The sequence below is a fragment of the Alexandromys fortis genome, unplaced genomic scaffold, assembly GCF_014885135.2.
Source record: "Alexandromys fortis isolate MF-2015 unplaced genomic scaffold, M_Fortis_MF-2015_v1.1 scaffold_273, whole genome shotgun sequence".
Taxonomy (NCBI): domain Eukaryota; kingdom Metazoa; phylum Chordata; class Mammalia; order Rodentia; family Cricetidae; genus Alexandromys; species Alexandromys fortis.
Window position 1 is genome coordinate 28,591 of NW_026068145.1, and position 24,716 is coordinate 53,306.

A 24,716-nucleotide genomic window follows, 5' to 3' on the forward strand; every position below is an offset into this window, starting at 1 on the left:
CCACCACCTCTGAAGCTTCTCTGTAGCCTTTTACTCCATCCATGCAGTATAACCGGGATGACCAAGAGAGCACTTATTCAGTGACCCCAATGGGATTTTTGCACTGGAGAAAGCAGTGTTTAAAGTACACAATGTCCTCTTCTAAGCCTGTCCTCATTTAACTTTGAAAGACAGATTCCCAGTTAAGAAACAGAGATTTGATCATGGGAGGCTATGACAGTAGACACATCAGACCACGTGACCTCCTCTTGCCCTCAGTAATTCCAGCTCAGCCAGTGGCATATTCCTTGGCCCCAGAAGCTGGTTAAGGGACAAGACTTTTTCAAATGATATTTCTATGTCAGCATTCTGCTTGCTTTTGAAACTTAACATCTCCAAAATGGCCAAAGGATTCCAATACTAGAAGAATCAAACAAATCAAATTATGTTTCCAGGACCAGAGAAGCCAGCAGAAATCAAGGTTCTTTCTGAAGCTGCCAGGCAAAATGAAGTTTCTGGAGCTGTAATCTAGAGTTCACCCTCTTTGAAATTACATATTTCACCTCTTACATTTCCACACATTGTTATTTTAACAAATACTACTCAGTTCCCACATCGCTCCATTCCTATGACTGTGTGGAATGGTCTTCTAAGTAATTGTTAAATACTATAATCTTTCTGTTTAACAGGGGGTTCCAAAATTATACCATGGGTTTACGCCTCCTTGCTTCTCTGGGTTAAAATCTTTAGGCTTGTTAGTACAGATTTCCCGTCAAGAGCCTAAAAATCCCTGGGCTTTTTTGTCACAGGACGGGTGCAGTAAGGATCACAGAGCTCCAGAGTTCTGTACAGTCAGGTCTGCAGGCTACAATCACTGACAGCAACAGAAAGCTGAGTTCCTACCTCGGTGACTGGTGAGCTCTCTGGATGCAGAAGGCAGGGGTGTGTACTGGTGGTGTCCCTCTGGAGAGGCAGCATCATCCCCACTGGAAATCTGTAAGATAAAAGCAAAATGTTGCCTTGGAGAAACACCAAACACCGTGTCACATCCTTGTTTACTAATTCATTTCCCTGGGATCTGAGTCTGGAGGGAATGGGATCCACTTGACCTTCCTTTACCTGTTGAGATGGGTTCTAGTTAGCCTGAGCTAGTAGGGCACAGCATTCTGAGGTGCTCTGAGATAGAGGACTGGCTGTGGCCACCACTGTTATACAGAGCTGGAAGGAGAGGAGGAAAACCAGGGAAAAGGCAGGAATCACTGTAGACCAGGTCTGCTCCAGGCTTGCTCCCAGAAATTGTGGCAAAGTGAGTGCTGGGCTGTAAACAGACTCTTATGGCCCTACTGTGGATGAGGCAGCGTAGGCGCGGGAATCAGGACTGGCTTACGCGAACTTGGTGGGCACAGAGACAGAAGAAAGCAGAATATATGGGGCAGCCTTGTGCTGTGGACTAAGTAGAAGATCAACCCTGGAGAAATCCCTCTGGAGTTTGAATTGGGAATACAAATTCAGTATTTATTACAGACTATCTCATACTTCACTGTTTGGAATATGTGGGAAAACATAATGAGGTACACTGCGGAAGAGACCCACATTTGGACACGGCAATAATTTGTTGTTTTGTACATCTTCCACGCAGAGCCTGCAAGCATGCTGTGTGACAGACTTCTTATGCCTGCATTTTGTTCTGTGGGGCCAGGAGAAGCTTCCGCTTGTGACATCAGGTGAGTGTTGAAAAGGTTTGGGTTCGTAGCTTGTTGAATTTTCAATTTTTGACGTGGGTACTCAGTATGGTGATGGTTCTCAACAAGTCATCAGCAACTAGAAGGTTAACGGAAAGCAGAACTCCATGATACAGCCTCCATGAGGACAGCCTCATAATAGCAAAACTGGACACTGATAAAGATGTTTGGAGGGGGCAGGGCTTCCCCATGCTTAGTGAGGAAGTTCAGTGCTCTCATTTATGGTGGGGGAGGGGGGAATCAATCAAATTACCAAAAGAAAATGGCATATAAAATGGTGTTACTTTGTTTTGTTTTTCTATTTGTACATCAGGAACTCTTTGACTGTAACTAATAACTGTGGCTAGTTACCCTGTGGGAAACTGTGTAAGGCAGCTTGTGCCTGCAGTGTTAACCCTTTCCGGAACTGTATGGCCTTAGCAATAAATGATGACAGCCTCGGAGCTCACATGGACTGGGACCAAGGACCAATATATCCTCTGAAGAGCTTGGTGACTTTGACAAAAGCTCCACCATTAGACCTAACTGAGATTTCTAAATCAAATGCAACTTTTTTTTTAATATCCGAAAAAGAACATCTGCTAGGAGTGAAATCCTAGGCTTTCAACCTTTCCAAAAGCTCGGTGAAAAAGTAAATTTCATTAATTCCTCGTTTCTCTTTCCAGAAGAAGAAATCCATTCTCCGAGGTGTGTTTACCCTGCTAGAAGCGGGCCTTCTCTCCGAAGAGATTACCTGCTGTACGGCAGTCAGAGCTAAGCAGCAGATTAGACCTGCTTGCCACGGAAACCCTTTAAACTTCATTTCTGACATTTGAGGTGTTTGATTAAGCAGCTTTCAGGGCAGACTTACAGAGAGAGGTCTGAACAGAGCAAAATTAGAAGCTCTGTCCCTCGGTGGGATCAGATCTGAGAGAATACTTGTCCACTCCAGTGAAAAGGCAAACATAGTGAACATACATGGCGTTTAAAGCTTGGCCTAAGTATACTGGAAGCAGCCAGATAAAAGCCACCGCCACAGAGGACAGAACTCTCAAAGGCTGGCTACGCTCCACCCCACTGACCACTTAGATGCTAAAAGTGTGTGGACGAGACATTTGCTATTTGTCTCTCTGTTTGGCCTTTGAGGTCTACCGTGGCCAACATGATACTTGAAACACAGTAACCATGTTCTAAACATGAAGGCCTCTCTGTGTTTGCTGAAGAACAGATAAAGTTACAGGATGAAGAACGTCCAGCACACTTCCTCCAAGATATCCCAGACTTGTTTTTACCTGTGTTTCTGAAGCAGTTCATGTTTAGAAAGAAAGAAAAAAGACATGGTTTCCCACCCCAACAGGAGCTTCATGTCGCTGTGCTATGGAATTTTTACTTGAATTTAGGCTGTTGATAATGGGATGAGCTGCTTCCCCTAGAAGGAACGGGAAGACACACTGCCTTTCAGCAAATACTCTGTACAAGGCATCAGAGCTCTGGAGCTGAGAGAAAGAGACTGAGACTTGTTTTCAGCTGTATGGAGGACAAGAGTCTTGTAGCTGCCATTCAATGCCCGGCACCTAATTACTTTCTGCTCACCATCCATTTTTGTGATCTAATATAAACTTAACTTATGGGAAAGAATCCAGGAAAACAACAATTTTGCAAACTAGGCTTTTTGGTGGGATTTATACAGCTCAGTGTCCCGAGTGACTCTACAAATCAAGATTCCAAGTGCATGTTCTTCAACTTGGCTTTTATCAGAACGAAAACTACTGGGCCCTTTCAGTGTGATCCACACACATGTTCTCCACATCTTAGCCTCAGAAACACAATTCATAAAATCTAGGTTAGCATATGAAAAAAAACAGACAAGAAAATTCCTTCACTTTGCACACTATCTGCCAAAGGATATAGAACTCACCTTGGACTTGAGGCAACACAAACTTGAGTATGAGGCAACGGAGGCATAATAAGTAGGACACATCTACATAATGTTTTCCTTTATATGTATTAAGAAGAAATGCCTACAGTAAGCATAAGGAAATCTGGACAAGTCTGAATCTCCGGGACCGTAAAGATTCTCCCACATTTGATTCCGTGCCAGTTTTCCTAAGTGCCGATGGCAGAGATTTGCAGCTTCACATTTTACTTTTATCTCCTGTTAGAGGATATTTGCCATGGCTACAATAAAATACCAGTACTCGGGATACATAAAGAATATCCTCCGGTCAACAAAAATGCACACTGAAGACAACTGGCAAACGAAATGCTGGGGCTTTCCAAGAAGAGGAGACCCAAACAGTCAATAACTGAGAGAGAATTTCATCCAATTTGCTGAAAGGCCACGGGAGCTAAAGCAGGATGTGATTCCATCAGCCACTGAATCACTAGGCTTCATTTCCCCATGGTAATGCACATAGAGGGGCAAGAAGCTTGTTCTCTCGCCCCTGCCTAGGGGAATGAGTTGCTGGCTCGAGTGACTTGGAGTGGTGGATGGCATCCATGCGGATAATACCTGGGTTGTCCTATGACCTCCACATGTGCACATCTGTCCACTTGCTCACACGTGTGCACACGCACATGCACATACACGAATAAAACTATAAAATTCATAAGCTAGAGAAAATTTCACATACACCTCTACAAATATGATGGAGGTGGGTCTTGTAATAGTATATACTTTTATGAAAGACTAATACTTAGCGTCCGAGAGCGATAAGCCTGATTTAAATATCTTACCTCCGATAAGACAAAAGTTTCTGTGGCATGAAAACACAAGTGGCCAAATGACGAACACTGCATGGTTTTACCTGCATATGTGCCCATTTGATTTCCTGTATTACAAAAATCTAAAAATTATAGCAATATGGAGAAAACTCATGAAAGTCCTTGCCTCTGCCAAGGGGCACGGTCATTAGACTGGAGCTAATAAAGAATGCGTGGTTATTTCTATTGATCAGAGAACAGAATTGACATAGATACATTAAAATATTAGGAATGACAGATCTTAAATCGTGGCTATGTGTTTTCTTATTGTCTAAACCTTTCCACACTTTTGAAATCTTTAAAAGCTAAACATGAAAACTAACAATACAAAGACTTCCATGTCTAGTCCATGTCATCTTCTATCAATATCAACCCCGAGTAATTTTCTAGTTCTTTTATAATGTAGATTAATGTCATCTCTGGGTGTGTTTGTGACCAAAAAAAAATCTCATTTTTATTTCTCATAAAACTACTGAGTATGACCCACAGAAAAGACAAAACAAAAATCAGGTAATGACAAAAATGTTTTCCAGATTTCTAGACTTGAGATGTTTGTCCCAGCCTTGCATAAGACGCGCTAAAGATCTCCAGTGCACAGGGAGGCCTCTTGACTATTCACCCATTCAAAATGGAGAGCCACTAACATTTTCAAAAATCATATCAGTAATGGTAGCAGGAGCTAACACATTTGCAGAAGGCAATTTCCATCATGCAAGAAGTGTCAGATCCAAAAGAAACTCCATTTCCCCAAATCAGGGCAGTTAAACAAAAGTCAGCATTTCTCAGGACCTTGTGAGGCAGGTTCCCCTCCACTAAAAGGACCCATTTCCCTGGTCACTGACAGAAAGGACAAATCTCCCCCTTAACTATACCACAGAGCGGTCATGTCATCAGTGTATCCTGATGAAGAAGGAGGCTAGAGTTTTGAGAATTTTATGGGAAAAGACTCAGTGAAAGTCCAGCACACTCTAGGAGAGACTTGCAGGGTGAGACTGTCTATCAGTGACCATAGAAAATGACAGTGTGATATTCAGGACCCTTCCCGATGCGCATGTACAATGACAGCGCAGGGCGGACACTCATGAGCATCATGGTACACACAGGGAATGGGATGCAGAGTACCGGAGCAGAGATTCTGCAGCTTCAGAACAAGGAGGGGCAGCTACAAAGTTGTTTAATGGCCATAAATCTCTGACTATTTTCACAAAATACCATAGAAGACCACAGCTCCACAACTCATCCCCCATCACTCAGCTCAAGTGCAGGTCTTTGGCGTGCTCACTCACCCCTAAATCATAAGCCACAGAAAGTGATCCCGGGGCTGGGAAATTTGTCAGCCTCTTTCAAGTAGAAGTAATCTTCACTTCTGATCACAATTCATTCCCTGAAACCACGGCAGAAAGCTGACTCCTCTAAAAACATTTAGTTTTCTTCTCAAAAGAAAAAGCACTGAGCGTTTAGTTATCAAATATTTAGTAATCATCTATCTACCAGAGGCCAGCCCTGTGCTGAGGATGTCAAGAAAAACAAGATGGGGAACACCGTTTATATTCCTGGCATATCAAAAAATTACACCATGATTAATACGGGTCATGAAAAGGTACTAACTCCTACCAGGACTCTCATAAATACTCCAGCTTGACCTCTGCACATGGGTAACTGTAACCGTGTCCGTACATGTTTCTTATCCATCCTACAGGCAAGTTTTCAAAAGTACCTATACTGACTTTCTATAGTGAACTATATGCTCTTAGTCCTTGCACACAACTTACTCCCAGGAAAACAAGAGAAAGTCAAGGCATGATGGTTGACTAAGTCCAACACTTCACAGTCAAAGATAAGACTGTGGTTTACCAGCTCTCAACCTATGGGTCATGGCCCCTTTGGGGATCACATATCAGATATCCTGAATATCAGATATTTACATTATGATTCATAATGGTAGAAAAATTACAGTTATAAAGTAGAAACAAAATGATTTTCTGGTTGGGGGTTATCACAACACGAGGAACTGTATAAAAGATTGCAGGTTCGGAAGATTGAGAAGCATGGCTGTATATTATTACTGTAGTTCATCAAACACAGGCGAGAACAGGAAGAGAAAGATCAAAGGAATAAATCCAGCAGTGAATAACCATCCTGAAGGCTGAAGTTCCCAGCCCTGCTTACAAGGGTACCATTGTGCCTTCTAGCATGAAGCAAGGCATTCAATGTCAGGGATGAAGAGATGGGATTGGAATCATTGACTGTTTGGAGATCAGGAATAGTTATGTCATACCAAAGACAGAAGTCAAGAGAAGGAATGGAGAAACAATTAAGTAGGGATGAGATTTAATCCATGACTGCAAAACCAAGAGGGAGGGAAGAGCCTGGCAGAAACTGGGCACCTAGCTGAGAGGGTGAGGAGAGCCTTCAGGCCGGTGTGGGCAGAAAGGAGGTAGAAGGGGATTGTGGCCAAGGCCTCTCTGGGGAGTGGAAGCCCTTTGAAGCTAACAGCCCGAAGCATTCCATTTGATTCTATCTGATCTACAGGGGTCCTAGTTCTGCCAGTAACCCCAGAGGGCATCTGGCTGGGAACAGCAGCTCACAAATATTTATGGGGAAGGAGGGAGTGAAGGAAAGATCCCGAAAGGAAAGAAATGATGGTGGCTCTGGGTTTTTGTGAGCTGCTTCTTAATCAACTCATAGACTGAGAATCATAAAGAACTTCTCTCTCTCCAGGGCAGGAGCTTCCAAAACATGCTTGGCAGCTGCTTATTCAAATGAAGTTAAAAGTGAAAAAAATCTAAATATTAGGTAATAAAAAACCCTGCAAATTTTCTTACAATGAACAACAAAGAATCTCTAAGTACAAAGGAGACAGAAAAACAAACTATGTGTAGATGGCAGTGAACAAGCTCCTGTGTTCCTCAGATACCATCCAGGGGTTTCTGAAGAGAGGACCACTGTTTACCCGCTGAGAACTCACCTTGGAGGCTGATCTGACTGCTCGGGAGACTGAGGGCTCTGCTAGCCCAGTCTCCCCAGTGACAGAGCCTCAAGTGTGTGACATGGTGCTCGGGTTTGTTTAAATGTGTACTCTAGGGGATGGAACTACCACCCCCACACTTGTAGCCAAGCGTTTTAGCAGAAGTACTTGAAGAATCAGAGGAGAAGACCACAGAAAGCGAGAGGACCAAGTGTGACACAGGAGCTCGTATTTATTCGGCATACACTAAGTTTTCGAACTCTTTGGCTTCCTGATGAGCACATTGTGTGCTGTTATTAACCTCCTATGAAAAATTTGAAAACTGAGACAAATAAAATAGGGAACCCATCCAAAATTATATGGCTCTCAAGTAAAGCCTAGGGAGAGAGAGCAAGTTTGGTCTGACCCCAAACTAAGCTGTTGCCTGTACCAACACCCTCTCTTCAAGGGAACCCTCAGAGAGTCTGGGCCCCAACTACTGGTTAACAGGCTACCACCTCTACCACTGTCCGCTGGGCTTTTTGCTACAGTCTCTCGTGCAGAACGCTGGAGCTCACAGTTCTGGAAGCCAGGTACTAAGTTAACGTGTAGCACCCATGAAGGCAACTCCTCAAAGTGTTGAGGAAGGATTATCAAGGAATTCATTACTGGGACGGGCAATTTCAATAAAAGGAGAGCATCCTATTTAGAACCAGCCATAAGCTATCCAAAGAAGCAAGATGGAGCAGTGGTCAGTACTGCAGCCCCTTCTCACTTGCTGCAGATCTCATCAGTGTAACACAGGCACACTGGCACACAGACAGAACGGAACCATCAGGTGGTGTGCATGTCCTATCTCTGGAGCAGTACTTATGGGCGGGGCATTTTATAGACATTCTGTCATCTCTCCATAGCCTGGGATGCAGTGCATCTGTTGTAACCATTTTATAGGTAAGACGACTGAGATGAAAGAGGGGACAGATTGTTTATCAAATAGCACCCAGTTGGCATGTGACGAGTTTGGAAGCTGTTCATCTCGATTTCCAGGGCTCAAAGTCAGCACTGTACAGTGAATCTGAATCTTGGTTTTCAGGACTCGATGGCAGCACTGTGCAGTAAAAGGTACCTATAAAAACATCTCTCCTGAATTTACTTAGCATGTATAGGAAAGCAAGTAATATATTTATAGTGAGCTACAGCTCAATCCCTGCAAAAGGCAGCAGGTTTTATATAGAGATATATAAATAAAACTGCCATCTTATCTAGAAAGAAAATGATTAACAATGTTGGGAAGGTATATGAGTACTTCTGATCTGTCTGGCCTTTGAGGATAATATGAAGAGGTTTGCTTGAATCAGCCTTTACCAACTCACAAAAGACAATGGTAAGTTTCCACAAATGTTTTGGGGCCACTGTGGAAAATTAAGTTTAAATAAACTTAAATTTGCATTTACCTACGGTTGAATGCATTATCTTAACAGCAAAAATAACATGGAAAATTCATCATTCCTAATTCTATCTCGAAATTTTACTACTATTTCTGTGTTTGAATTTATCTGGGCCTGCTGTAGCTATCCGATGCCAGTCTCTCTCTTCCAAGTTCTCTAGTGATGTCACTTTGGTGTCTCGGTGTGGTATGGCGGCACAATCTGAAGGAAGAAATCGCAAACGCTGCAGACCAGGCTTTGATGCACTGGCTGCTGCTCTCCTGAATTTAAGAAGGCAATGGAGAAAATATTAATGATACAGATTAAGCACAATAGGGTGCTGTATCTATATCCATTAGTTATGAATAATACAAGAAAATCTGAAGAAATAGCCATCTGATATCCAAAAGCCATTCCCAACGTGGTAAAGCAGCAGCTGGCGGTGATGAATGGGTAAAGTTGTGATGCGCTCATTAAGATAAAGGACTAAACAGCAGCCTGGGCCCCTGTCAGAGGCCCGCTTGTTATCAATTACAACCCCAGATACAGGCAGCAGATACCAAAGTTAGGCCTGAACCATACAGAGTAGCGAGCGGAGAGACTCAAGTAGCTGTACCAAATTACAGGAGAATATTATATATCTAACTTCTACCAATGGTGTGATATATATATATATATATGCTAAATTAACATATTATAAATGTATGTAGATATATAAGATATTTATATTATTTTACACAAAGGCCTAGGTCAAAGCATTTACTGCTATCTCGTTATACACACACAACTTTTATCCATAGAAAGAATGTTTGGAGTTATAGAGACACGAGGTTGTTTTATGGCTCAGGAATGAAAATAACAATAATAATAATAATAATGATAATACAACTGATTAAGCTTCAAGAATTCTACCCTAGACTGCTCCAAAACTTGTGTACTGTCTTCTACATTTTTCTCTGCTCAATGTCGCCATTTGACTGTGTGATTTTAGGTTTTCTTACTTAAATTCTTTAAGTCATAGTTTTATTGTCTGTAAAAGAAAATGATAAACTAGTTCTAAGAAGGAGCACGAGGAAGAAGGGGGAGGAGACCAAGACAGAGCAAGTGTTTGTGGGTACTCTGTGCCTGGGACTGTGCTCAGCATTCTCTAGCATTAACTCATCCAGTCTCCATCAGTACCCGACAGTTCCAACTCCCAGTGTGCTTTTATAGATGGGGAAGCTGAAAATGAGCCAAATTAGAACATTTAACTAAGACCTCACTGAGGTTCTTGAGTTATCATAAATGCCAGCACTGAGGCCCAAATCCAGGCACTTTGCCCGCAGTGGCCATTGCCCGGGCTAGTAAAATGGAAGGGTCAGTGTCCAAGAAGGGCACTGATCTTCACTGCCACTTGTGAAACCTAACTGTTTTCCTTCTCATTCTCTCACTCTGTGCCCCCACAACTAGACTCAAAGCTTTCTAAGAGACGGACCCACACAGCTTCTCTCCTCCGGCACTGCAGTTACTCCGTGAGTGTACGTTAGTTCTCATTTAATGAGCAGTAATGTACACCTGGGGTCCTTCTGAGAGTAAAGCCAGTGAGACCCCCTAACATGGTAGCCAAACTTGTACTGCGTAACTGCCACAGTTTAGCCATCTCTAGCTAGTCACCAACAATGGCGTTTCCCATCTGGCTTTGCAGGGCTGTCGTAGAAATAATATTATGTCATGGTAGTCCTCCAGGCTTGATTTATTTTGGCTTAGAAGAAGGAACTTGCCTCATGGGTCTCTCTTCCTCTCACAGAGGCTTTTATATTTTTTTTTCTCCTTCTTCTCAAGGGCTGAGGGTCAAGTTCTGTCCTTGGAACCAAAGTAGCTTTCCAAAATGAGGTGAAGGCAACACTGTCAAGCTGGGCCAGATCTGCTGTCAGAGCCTTTCCCAAATACATCAGGCCTCTGCTTGTAAAAAATAAATTGATACCAATGCACAAAATTTATTAGGAGATGACAGCCCGGTTCATAATGGAAATATGGAGAAAACATCATCCTTCAAGGCTGACAGTTTATCCATCACGCCTCAGATTCCTGAGATAGAAGCAGACACTGTCACATGCAATCCACTGAGGACGCATCTTCTTGGGTTTCCTTATGACAGAAAACCGAAAGAATCCAGAAGAAGGGAAGGGCGGGTGCTGCCCCCCAATGCGCTTGGCCATATATTTTCAGCCTTGCAGAAGGGCCTTGTGGCCAAGGCAGTGAATGATGGCGGAAGTGGAGCAGCCAGAACTCTCAAAGGCTCTACTTTTCTCTCAGGGGTGATGAACTGGGGCAGAGGTCGCAGAGGGTAACCGACCTCAGTGCCCTGTTATGCATAAGCAAAGCCAACAGGTGGCAGGGCAATCCTGAGTGCTGGCCATAGCTGGTTCTAGTTGACATTTGGGGACCTGGTCCTCTTGCCCTACATATTCTGCTCAGCTTTTTATATCTATTGATAAACTTGAGATAATTTAGAAGGGCCATTTTAATGGCAGATCAATGCAAGAATATTTCTGGGGCTCACAAGGGGCCCGATTCTCAGCAAGCTTAACGAGGCGACCTGCTGAACCCTGGATGAAATAATTGTGATCCGCCTTAAAAGCTCTCTTGGAAAATACAATTGTGATAGTAAATTAGTATGAAATGAACATTGTATTGGCAGAGAAAACGTTTGATTGTCAATTTTCTGAAATTTAAACACATTTATATTTCAGATGTCATCCTTTAGAGGTTTAATTAAAGTTATTACAACTAGGAAACTTTTGACCAATTTATTTTTAAATATTGATTCATGTATGTATTTATTTGTATATGTGTGTGTCTTCATGAGTCTGTGTGCACCATGTCTGAGTGGGAACCTCCAGAGGCCAGAAGAGGGCATCAAATCGCCTGGAGTTGGAATGAGGAACCATGTGCATTCTGGGAACTGAACTCAGACCCTCTACAAGGGCAGTAAATGCTCTTAACCTCTGGGCCTCTCTTGAGCCTTAGGAGGTTTTTAAAATGAGATACATTTAAACCTGCAAATGCAGATTTCTCACAATAAAAGAAAGCTATTAAGACAAAAGAGAAACCTAAACAAGATAAGGACAGCCTAAATGGCCTTTCAGTTGTTGTTTTTTTTAAAGATGTATTTTTTTTTCTATTTGTGTGTGTATGTATGTGTGTGAGTGTGTGTGTGTGTGTGTGTGTGTGTGTGTGTGTGTGTGTGAATGCCACATATGTCCCAGGAAAAGGGCTTTGAATCTCAGAGCTGGAATGCAGGTAGTTGTAAGCTTCAGAGAGAGCTTCCGGAAAAGAAGGAGGAGTCTCTTTAGGAGCAGCCAGTGTTCTCATCCCCTAAGCCATCTTTCCAGTCCTCCCCTTGGATTTTGAATCCAACCTGAATATTGAGAGGGGATCTTAAGGATTCCATTTAAATGTGAAGGAATAAGAACTAGGTGTGGTAGCTCATTCCTGCAAACCCACTGTTGGTAAACTGACGAAAGGGACTTGTAAAAAGTTCAAGGCCAGTCCTGACTATACAGCGAGATCTATATCAAAAACCTTAGTACCGTGGGTGCTGGGGATCAGCTTAGTGGGTATAGGTGCTGGCTGCCAAACCCGACAACCTGACTTCAATATCCACAGGGAACCTCATGGCAGAAGTTGTCTTCTGACCTCCACATATACACCACAGACCATGTACAGACACATTCATGAGCAGCCACACATACCCAGCAACATACATAAATCAATGCAACTCTTTCAAACTTATACTACAGATCCTTACACACCAACGCTTGCTGTTGCACTACTCATGGTAGCTAGGTTAGGAAGACAGCCCAGCTGCCCCACAGCAAAGGAACAGAGAAAGAAAACATGGAGCACACACACAATGGGACTTTGAAAGCCATCAAACAGAAGGAAGTTAGACCATTGGTGGGCAAATGGCTGCAGCTGAAGTGGCCAGCCTCAGAAAAACAGATACGGTATGTTATCCCTCACATGTGGATCACAAAGCTTCTACAGGTGCAGTCATACAGGTACAGATGATACGGAAGTGGAAGGAAGCAAACTGACTGGGGAATAAACAGGGCCAAGGGGGGAGGAGGGAAGTGAGAGAGGCTCTCAAGAGGTTACGTGGCGTGCTCCAAGTACCCTGCCCACTCCATGGACATCCTACATGACTCAGATCTGGGTACAATCAAAAATAGCCAGGCCAAAATGTTTTCTTTAAAATATTGACTAAGGTACAAGGGATCTTTGCTTGATGTCCGTGTCTGAATGGTTAAGGGACAGTGACTATCAGGACAAACAGAACAGCCCAAATCAGTTGTCATGTTTGCTGTGTTCTATGACTCTAGAAAGGATATGTGCATGACGTGTGTATTGCTGAGTTAATCAAGTACTGTGGTTCGTGGCACTCCTCAAAACACACGCCCAAGACAGCAGGAGACTCATGCTACACCATGCCCGAGTCCTTGCTCATAGGTATCAGTCAGTACTGAAAACAAACAAGCGGATTTACAATCTGAAACCCACAGATCTCTAAATAAGGCAAATGAACTTGTAATTGTTCACATTTGTTTCCACCGATCTTCTCAAGTCGCTGCTTTAAGGAAGGCCTAAAACTCTGTTGACTTCACATGTCCAAACCAAACAGAGCAGCCTTTCCCCTTGGCTTCCTCTGTGAGCACATGCCAGCGCGACTACACATTCGCCCAGAGTTTATTTCAGTGTTAGTGGGAAACAAGCCATTTTTCAGTTTAATGAATAGCATCAGTGTCTGCCTTTTAACCAAAAATGTGACCTTAAATTTGATGGATCTCACCAGAAGGCACATTTTCAAATTATTTTTCTATTGGAGGTTTATGAATATCACTCCTCAAATTATTGTGACAGCTGTGGGGTAGGGGCTGCATCGCAGACCAAGCAGCTCAGAGCCCGTGGAGTGGGGCGGGCACTCCTGAAACAAGGCATAAGGCCCAGGAAAGACGGCAAGAACTGTGCCAGAGGAGGAAAACAAAACACAACTCTCTTGAGCCTGGAGCACCAGGGGACAAGTCCCGCAAGGCAGCTGAAATCTTGGCTTCTCTGCTACCACCATTTTTGTTTCCAGATCATTCTAAATTGGGGCAGAGAAGACTGAGCACTTACAGATTCTCCAAAAGGACATCTGATAAATTTCCCTTATTAAAGATGACGGAGTATAATTGATGGCACCGCTGTCTTGCCAGTTCCAACTTTTCTTTCTTTTCTTTTTTTTTTTTTTGAGAATGCTGTTTAATGTGCAGACATTATTTTTGGACTACTGAATGCCAGAAAATAATGAGCTGGCATTCAGCTTTGGTGAATAAGACTCTGAATTTTCATCTAAAAGCAGTTTTGAGTTATGGCTGTAGATAAGGTGTAACTGTGCACGGGAATTTTATCCATGTTTCTCCCATGAATCATGAATGAGAGAAAAAATTACAGTCTAAATTGCACTTAAAAGGAATAAAGTCTTTTCATGTCATACATGATTTATCAAAATGATCTCATTTTAAGGGGACTGTGGTGTATCTTGATTAATCGCATTAGGACGCGTGATGAATGGCCTCTTTAATGGTAACACGGGATTTATTGGCAGCATCCTGACTAGAACCAGAAGGGTAAGAAGTAAAATATACAATAGATAGCTAATGCAGATAGGGCATCAGTGCTGCCCTGACTTGTTTTAAAATTATACCCGGAGCCTTGTTGTCAGGACATTGTGAAACCTGGCAGAGGAGAAAAAGCATGCCTTGCCCACAAACTGAGGTAGCACAGTGAAGCCAGTCTCTAACTTGTTGCATGATATGTACTTGGCTTGACCATAACCAAGCTGTTGTCCGTGTAAATGGGTTAAACTTTGCACATTCCCAACAAATAGGGAGACACTGTCTTTCGGGACCAGTGTTCTTTGCACTATCTCCCTATTTCAATATCCTCTTTACATTTTACTTTAATATCCTAAATGCCCTAAAAAAAAAAAAGAAAAGAAAAAAGGCATCTCCTACTAATTTCCTCCAAGGCCGACAGATCAGAGGCTTGCCTCGAAGTGTTCCTTTAGTGCCCAGGAGACCCCTCATAATCCTGCTGCTTGTCTGCAATTAATCCTCTGAGCTGCGACATTATTGCTCCCACCACCCACAGACAGAGGAAGCTCTGACCCACTGGACTCTGGCTCCTGAGGAGGGAGGCTTCAAAGGTGCCAATCACCCCAGCCTCCCAAAGGTGCCTGCTGTCAGCCTCAGAGGTCCCATCCTCCCCACTGATCAAACATTCTTCCCCAGAAGATTAATTCAGAGTCCCCGCCCATTTCCTCCCAGATCCTCTTTCGCTTTTCAGTTTACCCAATGATCCATCCTGGCCTCCAAAAGGGAAGCCATGGATAATAGAAGTTCTTTCAAAACAAAAGCTGGGCAGAGGCAAACTTAAATCCCAGCTGTTATCAACTTTAAAAAAAAAAAAAAAAAAAAAAAAAAAAAAAAAACACATTTAAACACCTTAAGGCAGGGAGGATTAGGCCTGGCCCGAAAGGCCATTCTTTGATCAAAGACCCCGAGACTTTACACAAACATAATCACAAGGCAATGGAGGGCGCTCTGAAGGTGGGATTGATTTGTTTGACTGCTGGTTGGAGACGGTATTGAAGCCCCGCACACACTTGTGCTCTTCAGTCCTCATGTGCTTCACCAGGCCCAGTGGCTTAGAAATTGTAGGGTTTCCTTCCTATGTCTCAATTGAAGCAGCAGCTTGTGGGCTCAGTCACATCTGTGGGGAGATGGTGTGGGAAAAGGGGAACATGGGAAGACATGCTTGTCTGGCTGTTTCTGATACACCTCAGAGAAGGTGGAGAAAGACGAAAGTCACCGTTGTCCCTGGGCTGAAGCAAAGGTGCCATCTCCAGTGACTTAGGAGTGAGTCCTTTCCATATATGGAAGAAGTCTTAGGCGGAGACAGGCAGGGCCTCTACAGGCCAGACAGCTGCCCATTCCTTCCTATCTGTCAGGACCAGAGGACTGAAATAATTTACATGAATGAAGGAAGAATTTCTGCAAACCGACATTTATATCCAGAAGTGTGTCTTTAAAGAAAGGGGGTGAATGCACAGGGCTTTGTTTGTAAGTGGGGGGCTGAGTATAACCTTTTCTGATTGTAGAAATGGAAGTTAGACACACTTAAGGACTGTTGATGACTATGATGCCATGGGAACCATTTACCATATATCCGGAGTGAGTTAGAGAGGCTCCTTGGCCAACAATACAGGGGAAAAAGATTACTGCTTGGGCCATGTTGAGTGAAATCCAATTCAACGTGCATTGAGAACATAAGTTTCCAATAAAATTTGGGAATACATGGTCTGTCTGAGTTGCATGCCCATCAATTAGAGAAAAAGTTCTGCTCCAGTGAGAGCCAATCACAGGGCTGCACCTAGCTGGGAGTTGTTACTGCCCTGCCCCAGGATACAGGTGATTAGGGCAGGATGAGACAGAGGTTCCCTAGAGGCATATCTAACTATTAAGAATCTAGAGTAATGAACACCACAGGCCAGAAGAACGAATTCCCCTTTGATAGCAGACAGTCTTTTACATAAGGCTTACATCCCTCCCTGCATCCCAGACAATGAAAGCATCTTATTGTCATGTTTGGACCACAGGGAATCCATTGTGCAATAGGCCAGTCTTCAGTCTTCCATATCCAGAAAATACTTCCCCACGGCTCTTGCACAATTTTATACTTCCCAGGCTCTCAGTCACAAACAGCTTTAGCATATAATTCTTCTTTAATAAGCTTGGGGAGCTCACGGAAGATTTAAAATTGAAATAGTCGTTTAAAGGGAACAGCAAGAGGGAAGGGAGGTAGAATAGCTGATTAACTCATGGGACAACATGAGAAAGAAACCAAATAGGCCAAGAACTGAATCTACTCCTACACACACACACACACACACACACACACACACACAGAAAAAATATTTTCCTTACATAAACTTCTAATGTCTAGGAAACTGATTTCTACAGTATTTCCTTCTCAAAGGCATGTCTTTGCCATTCCGCCACCCAGACACACCTGATTCTACCTATCCAGCCTTTCTCAATTCAAGGATACTTTCATTGATAGAACCCAAACCCAGGGCCATGAACTGAAGTCCTAGCAGACGATGACCATAGGACCTGGAGAATTTAGAGATTCCCTAATGCTCTTGGCATGTATGAGACAAGGAGCTGAAACTGGGATGCCAGCAGATGCTATGGCACTTAAAAAGTATGGCATGGATATTCCACTAAAGACTCAAAGGAAACAGACAAGCTTTTCTATTTAGGAACTCAGCACCGTCTACTGTGGCAGCCCAGGGTGAATCGTATTCAAACATTTGATTAGGCTACTAAACCCTTCCTATGCTGGAGCTACCCACATGGCCACTCCATCCACATGAGGCAGCTAAACTCTAAAGCAGCAGCATGCGGTGTGGACATTCAGGTCTGGAACTTTGAAAGGATCACACAATACAAGGGTGTATGTACAAGTGTTGATTGCAGGGGGAGGACAGAGATGCAGGGTGCTGACTTCAAGCACAGCCACACTTTAGAAGGGTAAAATTAATCCCTAATTTGTGAACTTCTCTAGATAAGGACTCTACTCTTTTAGATAAAGGCTCTATAACATCAAACATTAACTTTTTTACGCCAATGGCTTTTTAGCACACGATCCTGTTCTTCCAGTGGAACAGAATCAAGAAAATGGTAGTAAACAGTTCTGTAGATGAAGAGTTGGCTGAAAACAGCTTTTTTTTAGTGTTTTACTCTAAATGATCTGATAATCGGTTATTAACACACACAGAAAAAGCATTGTGGAGAGTGGCGGTCTTGATGTCTTCCGTTTCATCAGTAGCTGTCGACTCCCGAACTTCCACTTATCTAAACATACGTGTGGGAAGCTGCTTCCTTGAGATAGACCAGATCTAAGAAGCTGAATCCAGCTTGGGAAAGCACCAAGTCTCAGCATGATTAAGTCAGCTGAGCAGCAACCATTCTTCCTGTGGCCAAAGAAAAATGTAACGGGGTTTCAAAGCCATATTTCCTAAAGAAACACCACCATGTACCTCTCAAGTCTTCAGATCTGTAACACACCCGGCTCTGGTGGGACAGCAGGAGACTGAGAGGCTCCGCCTGTGTGCAGTTCCAATCTAGGACGCGTGTGGTGCTGAAGGGAGACCTGATGCCAAACACGGATGAAAGAAAAGGATACGGAAGGAAGGAAGGAAAACGAGAAGAGGAGCGGTGAGGTTTGGAAATGATTTTTTTCCAGTCATTTTTCAATTCATAAAAACTAGTCTTAAATACTTTTCCTGACCTGATCCTACTGTCTCGACGGCATTTTGCCCCAGCTGCAAGACAGAGAGGGCCATGTGTGCTTTTCCTTTCATCCACACTCAGGACATGGGTTTGGGAAGGCAAACAAAGGCCACAGAAACCCAAGTCAGCGAGCTGGTGGGTGTAGCCTGCAGCTTCGCGTCCTGCTGGCCAGAGAGGCTAACGGCACAGTGGCAGGAAACACAGGGATGTAGAGCCTGTGTGGTGGTAGCGAACCAAGAGAGAAAGGATACTGAAACAATTATGTTGGGACTCTGGGTCCCGGTTTGGTCCACAGGAAACTAATTCCTCTGTATTTTCTACATAGTCCTCTCTTCCACACTTGCCTTCCTCCACCAAGACTGCCTGTAGTTCACCTAATGGAGTGACTTTGTTCCCAGAGAACTTGGTCTGGGGCTAGGGGTATAGCTCAGCTGGCAGAGAACTTGCCTGGCGTGCATGAGGCCTGGGGCTCAACCTCCAGCATTAGATGAACCTGATATGGTGATCCATGCCCATCTTTCCAGCACTTGATGGGTGGTCACAGAAGGATCAGAAAGTCAAAATCATCAGGGCTACACAACAAGTTTGAGACCAGCCTAGGACACAAGAAATTCTGTCCCCAAACCAAATAAACAGACAAATAACCAAGAGGAGTGAATTCTTGGCCTACCCTTTAAATGTCCTGGCTGAAGCGATAATCCTTAGAATGTTTCTTTAAAACAGAAATCTGACAACATTGCTTTTCTACTTCAAGCAGAATGTAATGTTTGGCTTGAGTTTCAAGCTTTGAACAAGGCCTCAGGCCACAGCCTCTCTTTCTCAGGCCTGACTCTTGCCTTGTTCCCCTTCCTTGGCAAGCTAGATCCTGTCTGGTAGCCTTCCTGTACCTCAGGTGCTCAGTCTACTGACTCAAGAGATCTTTACAGTACAATCTTTCTTTCAGACTGTTTCTCTCCAGCTTGCTCTGACTTAGTGATGGTCCTCCACTAAGCAGCAAACTCTTCATACCTTGAGTCCCCCAGTACTCAAAAATGGACTCATAGTAATTTCTCAAAAAGTTCTTGTCAAATGGTAAAATAAATTTATTTACTGCTAAACAAACACCATTATTCAGTCTCCAAGGGGTGAGAGTAGCAAAACGTAGGTGTCAGACCTCCCAGTTACTGTCATCCACACTGTCTTCTGAAGGAAACACCTCCTTTAGGCCCCTAGATGCTCACAGAGCAGTACACACAGGTGCTACACCCACAGTTCCTCCGGTGCAGGCTTTGCTCAAGCAGAGCCCTGCTGATTCTTGCTGCATGCAAGGGCTTAAGTTACAGCACATGCTCTGCCGAAAGCAGTCATCCAGAGGTTGTTTAGAACAAAAGGAAACTTCCTTCCTGGGGTTCAGGCTGATCCACAAGTGATAGAAACAAAACCAGAGCTTGTGGCTTCCAAGATGCATTCAGAAGCATCAGGCTGGACTTGGGGCTCCTGCTGGAGGAAACTGAGCCCCCCATGGGAACTGAGGCAGCATAAGATCCGCTTAATTGGGCCTGCCTTTTGTACATTCCTCTCTCGCTCCTACAACCTGTGATTTTTGATGAATGCAACATAAAAAGTTTAATTCAAATGAAGATGGAAGGAGTGCGGGGAATCATTCCTTAGTCATTGTCCTGATCCTCCAAAGACAGAAGAAGGGGTCTCAGTACTGTCATGGATGAAACCTGGTTGCGATGCAGCCCTCAGTGTCGCGCAGCTCAGTCAGCAGAAGGGGGAGCTGTAGTGTAACCTATTTGGGATGTAAATCTAGAGCTGGCGGTGCCGCCGATTAGAGTCTGTGTGACAGCTGCTGCCAGGCCAGTCTTCAGCAATTCGAAGTGTCCTGTCCCTGTAAGAGCAGGTCATTACCAGAACTCAGAACGGGGTCTCTAAATGTGAACATTAAGAAACCCAGATCAGACAAGGGAGGAAAAGTTGTAACCCCACCACAAGGGGAAGGGAAGATGTATTTCTGCAGAAACACTGGAGTCTAATACAGTGAAGGTATGAGCTTCTAGTGACAACAACCTAACAGAGATGAGCCTCTTACAAAAGTGATAGAAGGGATGTCTTGACATGGAAGAAATGAGGGATGGAAGAGGGAAATTAGGAGAGACAGAGAGAGGGGGAAAGGAGGAATGAATGAAAAGGAAAGGAAGGAAGCATGGCAGAAGGCAGGAAAAAGAAAAAGGGGGAGAGAGAGGATGGAGGGAAGGAATAGGGTTCAGGCCTACTGTACAAGCCTGTGTACAACAAGGAAGATTCCACAAACACACAGTGCCAGCAACAGGAGAGTGCTGGATGGACAAGACTCCTCTTCTAGATTGAACCTGCACAGCAAGGGGACAAAAGACTCACAACAAAGCAGCCCCTGGCTCCCCAGAATCAAGCCAGCGGGTGCCCAAGCTTTAGCTTTTGACCAAGTCAGGTGTCCATGCTGCCAGAGGAGTTTTCCTTTTTCCCTGACTCCAGCCAACTTTTGTTTCCTTCAACTGGAACACTGGAAATCTCCAAAACTCAAAACAATTTAATTACTTCAGAGAGAGAGAGAGAGTGAGTGAGAGAGAGAGAGAGAGAGAGAGAGAGAGAGAGAGAGAGAGAGGAGTGTAAACAAGACTTCTTTTTATCTCGCGATACATCTGGACAAGTAGACAATGTGCTAAAACAAAATAAATCTGCCCTGACAGACACATCAAAGGGGCTCACAGCTACTTACAGCACAGGAATGCAGTTGCTAAGCATCGGCCAAAGACTTACCAGTCCCTGGAAGAAATGCTTTTTTCTCCCTTTGAGGGGGGTGATCAGGAAAGTTATAGAGTGGGAACCAGCCTGCAAAAGGAGACTGAGGATTTTCAGGGATTTTGAAGCTTAAAATGAATTATGTGAAGAAAAGGAGTTGTGGTGGTTTTCCTTTTGACATACTACCTATATTTTTATAAAGATAGCCAATGGAAAAACCTTCTAGAAAAGGCTCTTTAGGACTTTAAGAGGAAGAAGATAGGGTAAAATACCTGTATATAAAGTTTTACGGATTTCTCCAGGTGACTCAAGCCTGATGCTAGGTAGTCTGGGATCTGGGGAAATATCCCACTCACTGGGGTCAGAAGGGATAGATTCTTAGACGATCATAATAAAAAATAAATCTTCCAACATCATAAGCTACACACATTTTTTTTCTAGAAAGCATGAAATGAAGCATCTACTCTTGCAAATACAATAAAAATGTGAAAATGGAACTCTGCTGAGCCCCTCAAAGAAAGCAAGTATGAGGTTGGACTAGGGAAATAACTCGGTGGGTTAACTCCTTACTGTGCAAGCAAAAGGAACTGGGTTTGGATCCATAGTGCAGCCATTAGCTAAGAGCTAGCATAGCCAGTAAACTTCTCTACCTCCAGAACTGGGTTGGAGGTGGAGCTAGGATGGTCCCTGGAATTCTCTGGTCAGCCAGGCTAGCTAAATAAGTGAGCTTCCGGGTCAGTGAGAGACCCAGTCTCAAAAGATAAGGTAGAGCACTGTAGAAGACAGCTAATATTGACCTTTGGCCTCCACATGCACTCTTGCATGCCTGGGCATGCACACATGCACACTCACCCTCGCACATGTGTGCACATATACTTGCACACACAAACACATACCCACAAACGTAACCAAGTGTGAGCTGCCATGTGGAGTACATGCAATGCATTAAATCTAGCTGTTGACCCCAACTGCATACAGCCCTGCAACTAGAGCATGCATTTCAGAAACCAAATGGAACCTACTCTAATATCCAGTGACACCTTCAACCTCCCCCTCCACATCCTTGGGTGGGAAACGGCTATCCCCACTTCAGCCTGGTAACAGGATTCGCTTGCGCTAGGAAATCTGTACTGGACATGAAATAGTATAGCTGGAAAAGATGTTCAATGAGATCCTGAGGTGCTCTTGGACAAAACCAGCCAGTTCAAACTCACCCACCACCTCTCACCATACAGCTGACAACTCCATAGAGCTTCCAGCCTGGCCAGAGAGCGCCTGAAAGTATATGGACACTAGATATGCTGGCTCTAGTGGGGGCTGGTCATTTTCAGTAAAGAGCATGCTCTTTTCTTCCTTTGGATAAAAGGAAACAAATTCTGCATGATATCCCAACATGAACAATTACCAAGCGTGGGCTATTGCACAAATAACGCCTACCATTATCTCCAGTGCGATCCTATTTAGTAAGCAGTGACGGAAGGCAGCAGTAACCATTTTTATTGTCCCATATAGCTCCTATTTTCTAATTAAACAAAAGGTTATTTCTACTGTTAACAGAGTCATTTGTCTAAGCTGGGTCTCACCTCACACTTTTTGCCAAGCATGACAGAATATAAGAAATTAGGCTCTTCCGTGGTTGGGTGTTTGCTTTCCGTTATCTTTCTTTCTTTTTTCTTTTTTTTTTTTTTAAATCTTTTGCATGCTGAGTCATTACCTAAAAAGCTCTGTGGTTCCTAATCAGAGTGAGAGACCACCGTGTAGCAAATTCATAAATAAACTTCAGTGAGTGAGTTTTTCCTGAAAACACGATGAAGCCAGCCAGCTCTTGGCTGTACCCTTTAACTTGCATTCAAGGGCAATGATCTGTATTATTAAACATATAGGTCATGCCAGCTTGTGTTTCTCTATCCTGTGGGATGTTTTAGGAGCTGCTGTCACATTACTGAGATCTGTTCTGTGACTCCCAATTATTCCTAGTGGCAGCTTTGGGTCTGAAGTGATTCGTCTCACATGTATGTACAATTTTCTAAGCTCTTTCACAGAATTATTCCCTCTTGTTTATAAGGGCTGGGATTCTGATTAGAAAACTAAACACATTTCATTGACAAGGATAATGCTGACTTAATAAAATTTGCACTGTGTTTTCTGGAGTCTTCCAGAATACTTCATATCTATATTTGACATTGTACATTTTAAAATTTCAGCATGACCCTGAGGGTAGGGCAGCCTTTTTGCTATATAGCTTAACCAGAAGATGAAGGATTTAATTTGGTCCTGAAGCATCTTTGAGGTTGCACTATGTCCAAGAAGTTAAGGAGAAGAAGCTTAATGTTCCCTGAGCACAGCACAAATGAGTCATCTTGTCAAATTCCCTAAGCAAGTCCACTCAGCAGACAGGATATTCTACCTTCCTTGAGGAAACCGCAGGCCTGGATTTCAGGACAGAACGCCATTGCTATTCTGTTACTAAGTTTCCCTGATTTAAGTACCATACTCTAACAACAGGACGAAGAGGAAACCTGAGACTTACACTCTAGTGGGAAGGAACAAGACAACCAATAACTACAGGACACGGAGGAAGGAATCAACATCAGCCATCTGAGCCATACAAACAAAATAAACCAGGGGCTGAACGATCAAAGAGATGGTGTCCGCTCTGAGAGAAGCAGACAAAAACCAGGGGCCTCCTCTTCTTATAAGAAGTTGGGAAGGTATTAATAGCCTAAATAACATTAAAATGCTAACTGTTTTCCCCAAGAATTAACAAGGATACTTCCCTACAAATAAAAGATAATAATATCTGGACTTTGTAAAATGTCTTCACATTGATACAGTCTCTCCCTGCTCTTCACAATAATGGTCTGTGTTTAAATTTTGTGGCATTCATCTTGAGTGCCTCCAAAAGTAGATGCATTCGTCTCTGCCTCTAGAGATAGAGAGACCATATATGATGATTACATAGCTGATGACCCCTCTTTACACTTAAACATTTATAATTATTTCAACACTGAAAATACGTTCACAGGTGGACAGCTACTCATTCCTTCAGTACTAAGGGAAACACTCATTTGTGTCATCTGTCCTCAGCTCTGCCATTACCTGTCGCTACACAGGAAGGGGCTGCCACAAAGGCTCTGGCCACCAACTACTGCTGATTTTCAAACCATCTTTTTTTGGAGACTGGGCGCAGCATAGGGAGAGACAGAGAGTCTGAGACCCTCATACGGATGCCACGCTGAGTAAAATGGCCGATTGCACTCAACTCTCAATCCCACAAAGTTTGAGTCCCAGGCTCTTATTTCTGTGGCTTTGTAAAAACCAAACTCCTTTCTTCAACTAGTCAGAGGAGCATTTCCTGTAGTCCCAGAGAGGGGACAGCAGGACTAGTGACCCCAGGAAGGCCTCCAACCCTCTCAGAGCAGATATCTGGCCCTAAGTACAGTCAGGAAGTTACTCCATAGTACCCTAAGGCCTTTGCAGGGCTGATCCCCACCTTGGGAAGGGATGGGCCAATCAAATGTAGGGTAATTGTCACCTGCCATTCAAACAGACCCACTAAGAAAAACAAAGGGAACATAATAAACCTCCCCAGGGTCCACTTCCTAGGACTGGTCTGCTGTGTGGGGCCTCTGAATCAGGGTGAGACCCTTCGAATACAAACAGAAGGTATTTGGGGGCCTTGGTTACATGGAAAAGTACTTGGATCAACTAAAATGGCATTGCCTCATTTCCAAAG

General features: G+C 43.6%; 1 protein-coding gene across 1 annotated transcript in view; it reads right to left on the reverse strand.

Annotated features, from left to right (window-relative positions):
- Positions 1 to 882: 882 nt before the first annotated feature.
- Lrmda (leucine rich melanocyte differentiation associated) overlaps positions 883 to 24,716 on the reverse strand; it is a gene marked incomplete at its 3' end in the record, with an annotated part of 791,991 nt that continues 768,157 nt past the window's right edge. Inside the window, exon 6 of the mRNA XM_050126940.1 lies at positions 883 to 973. Within this exon, the coding sequence (XP_049982897.1) occupies positions 883 to 973 (91 nt within the window). The remainder of the gene's footprint in view (positions 974 to 24,716) is intronic.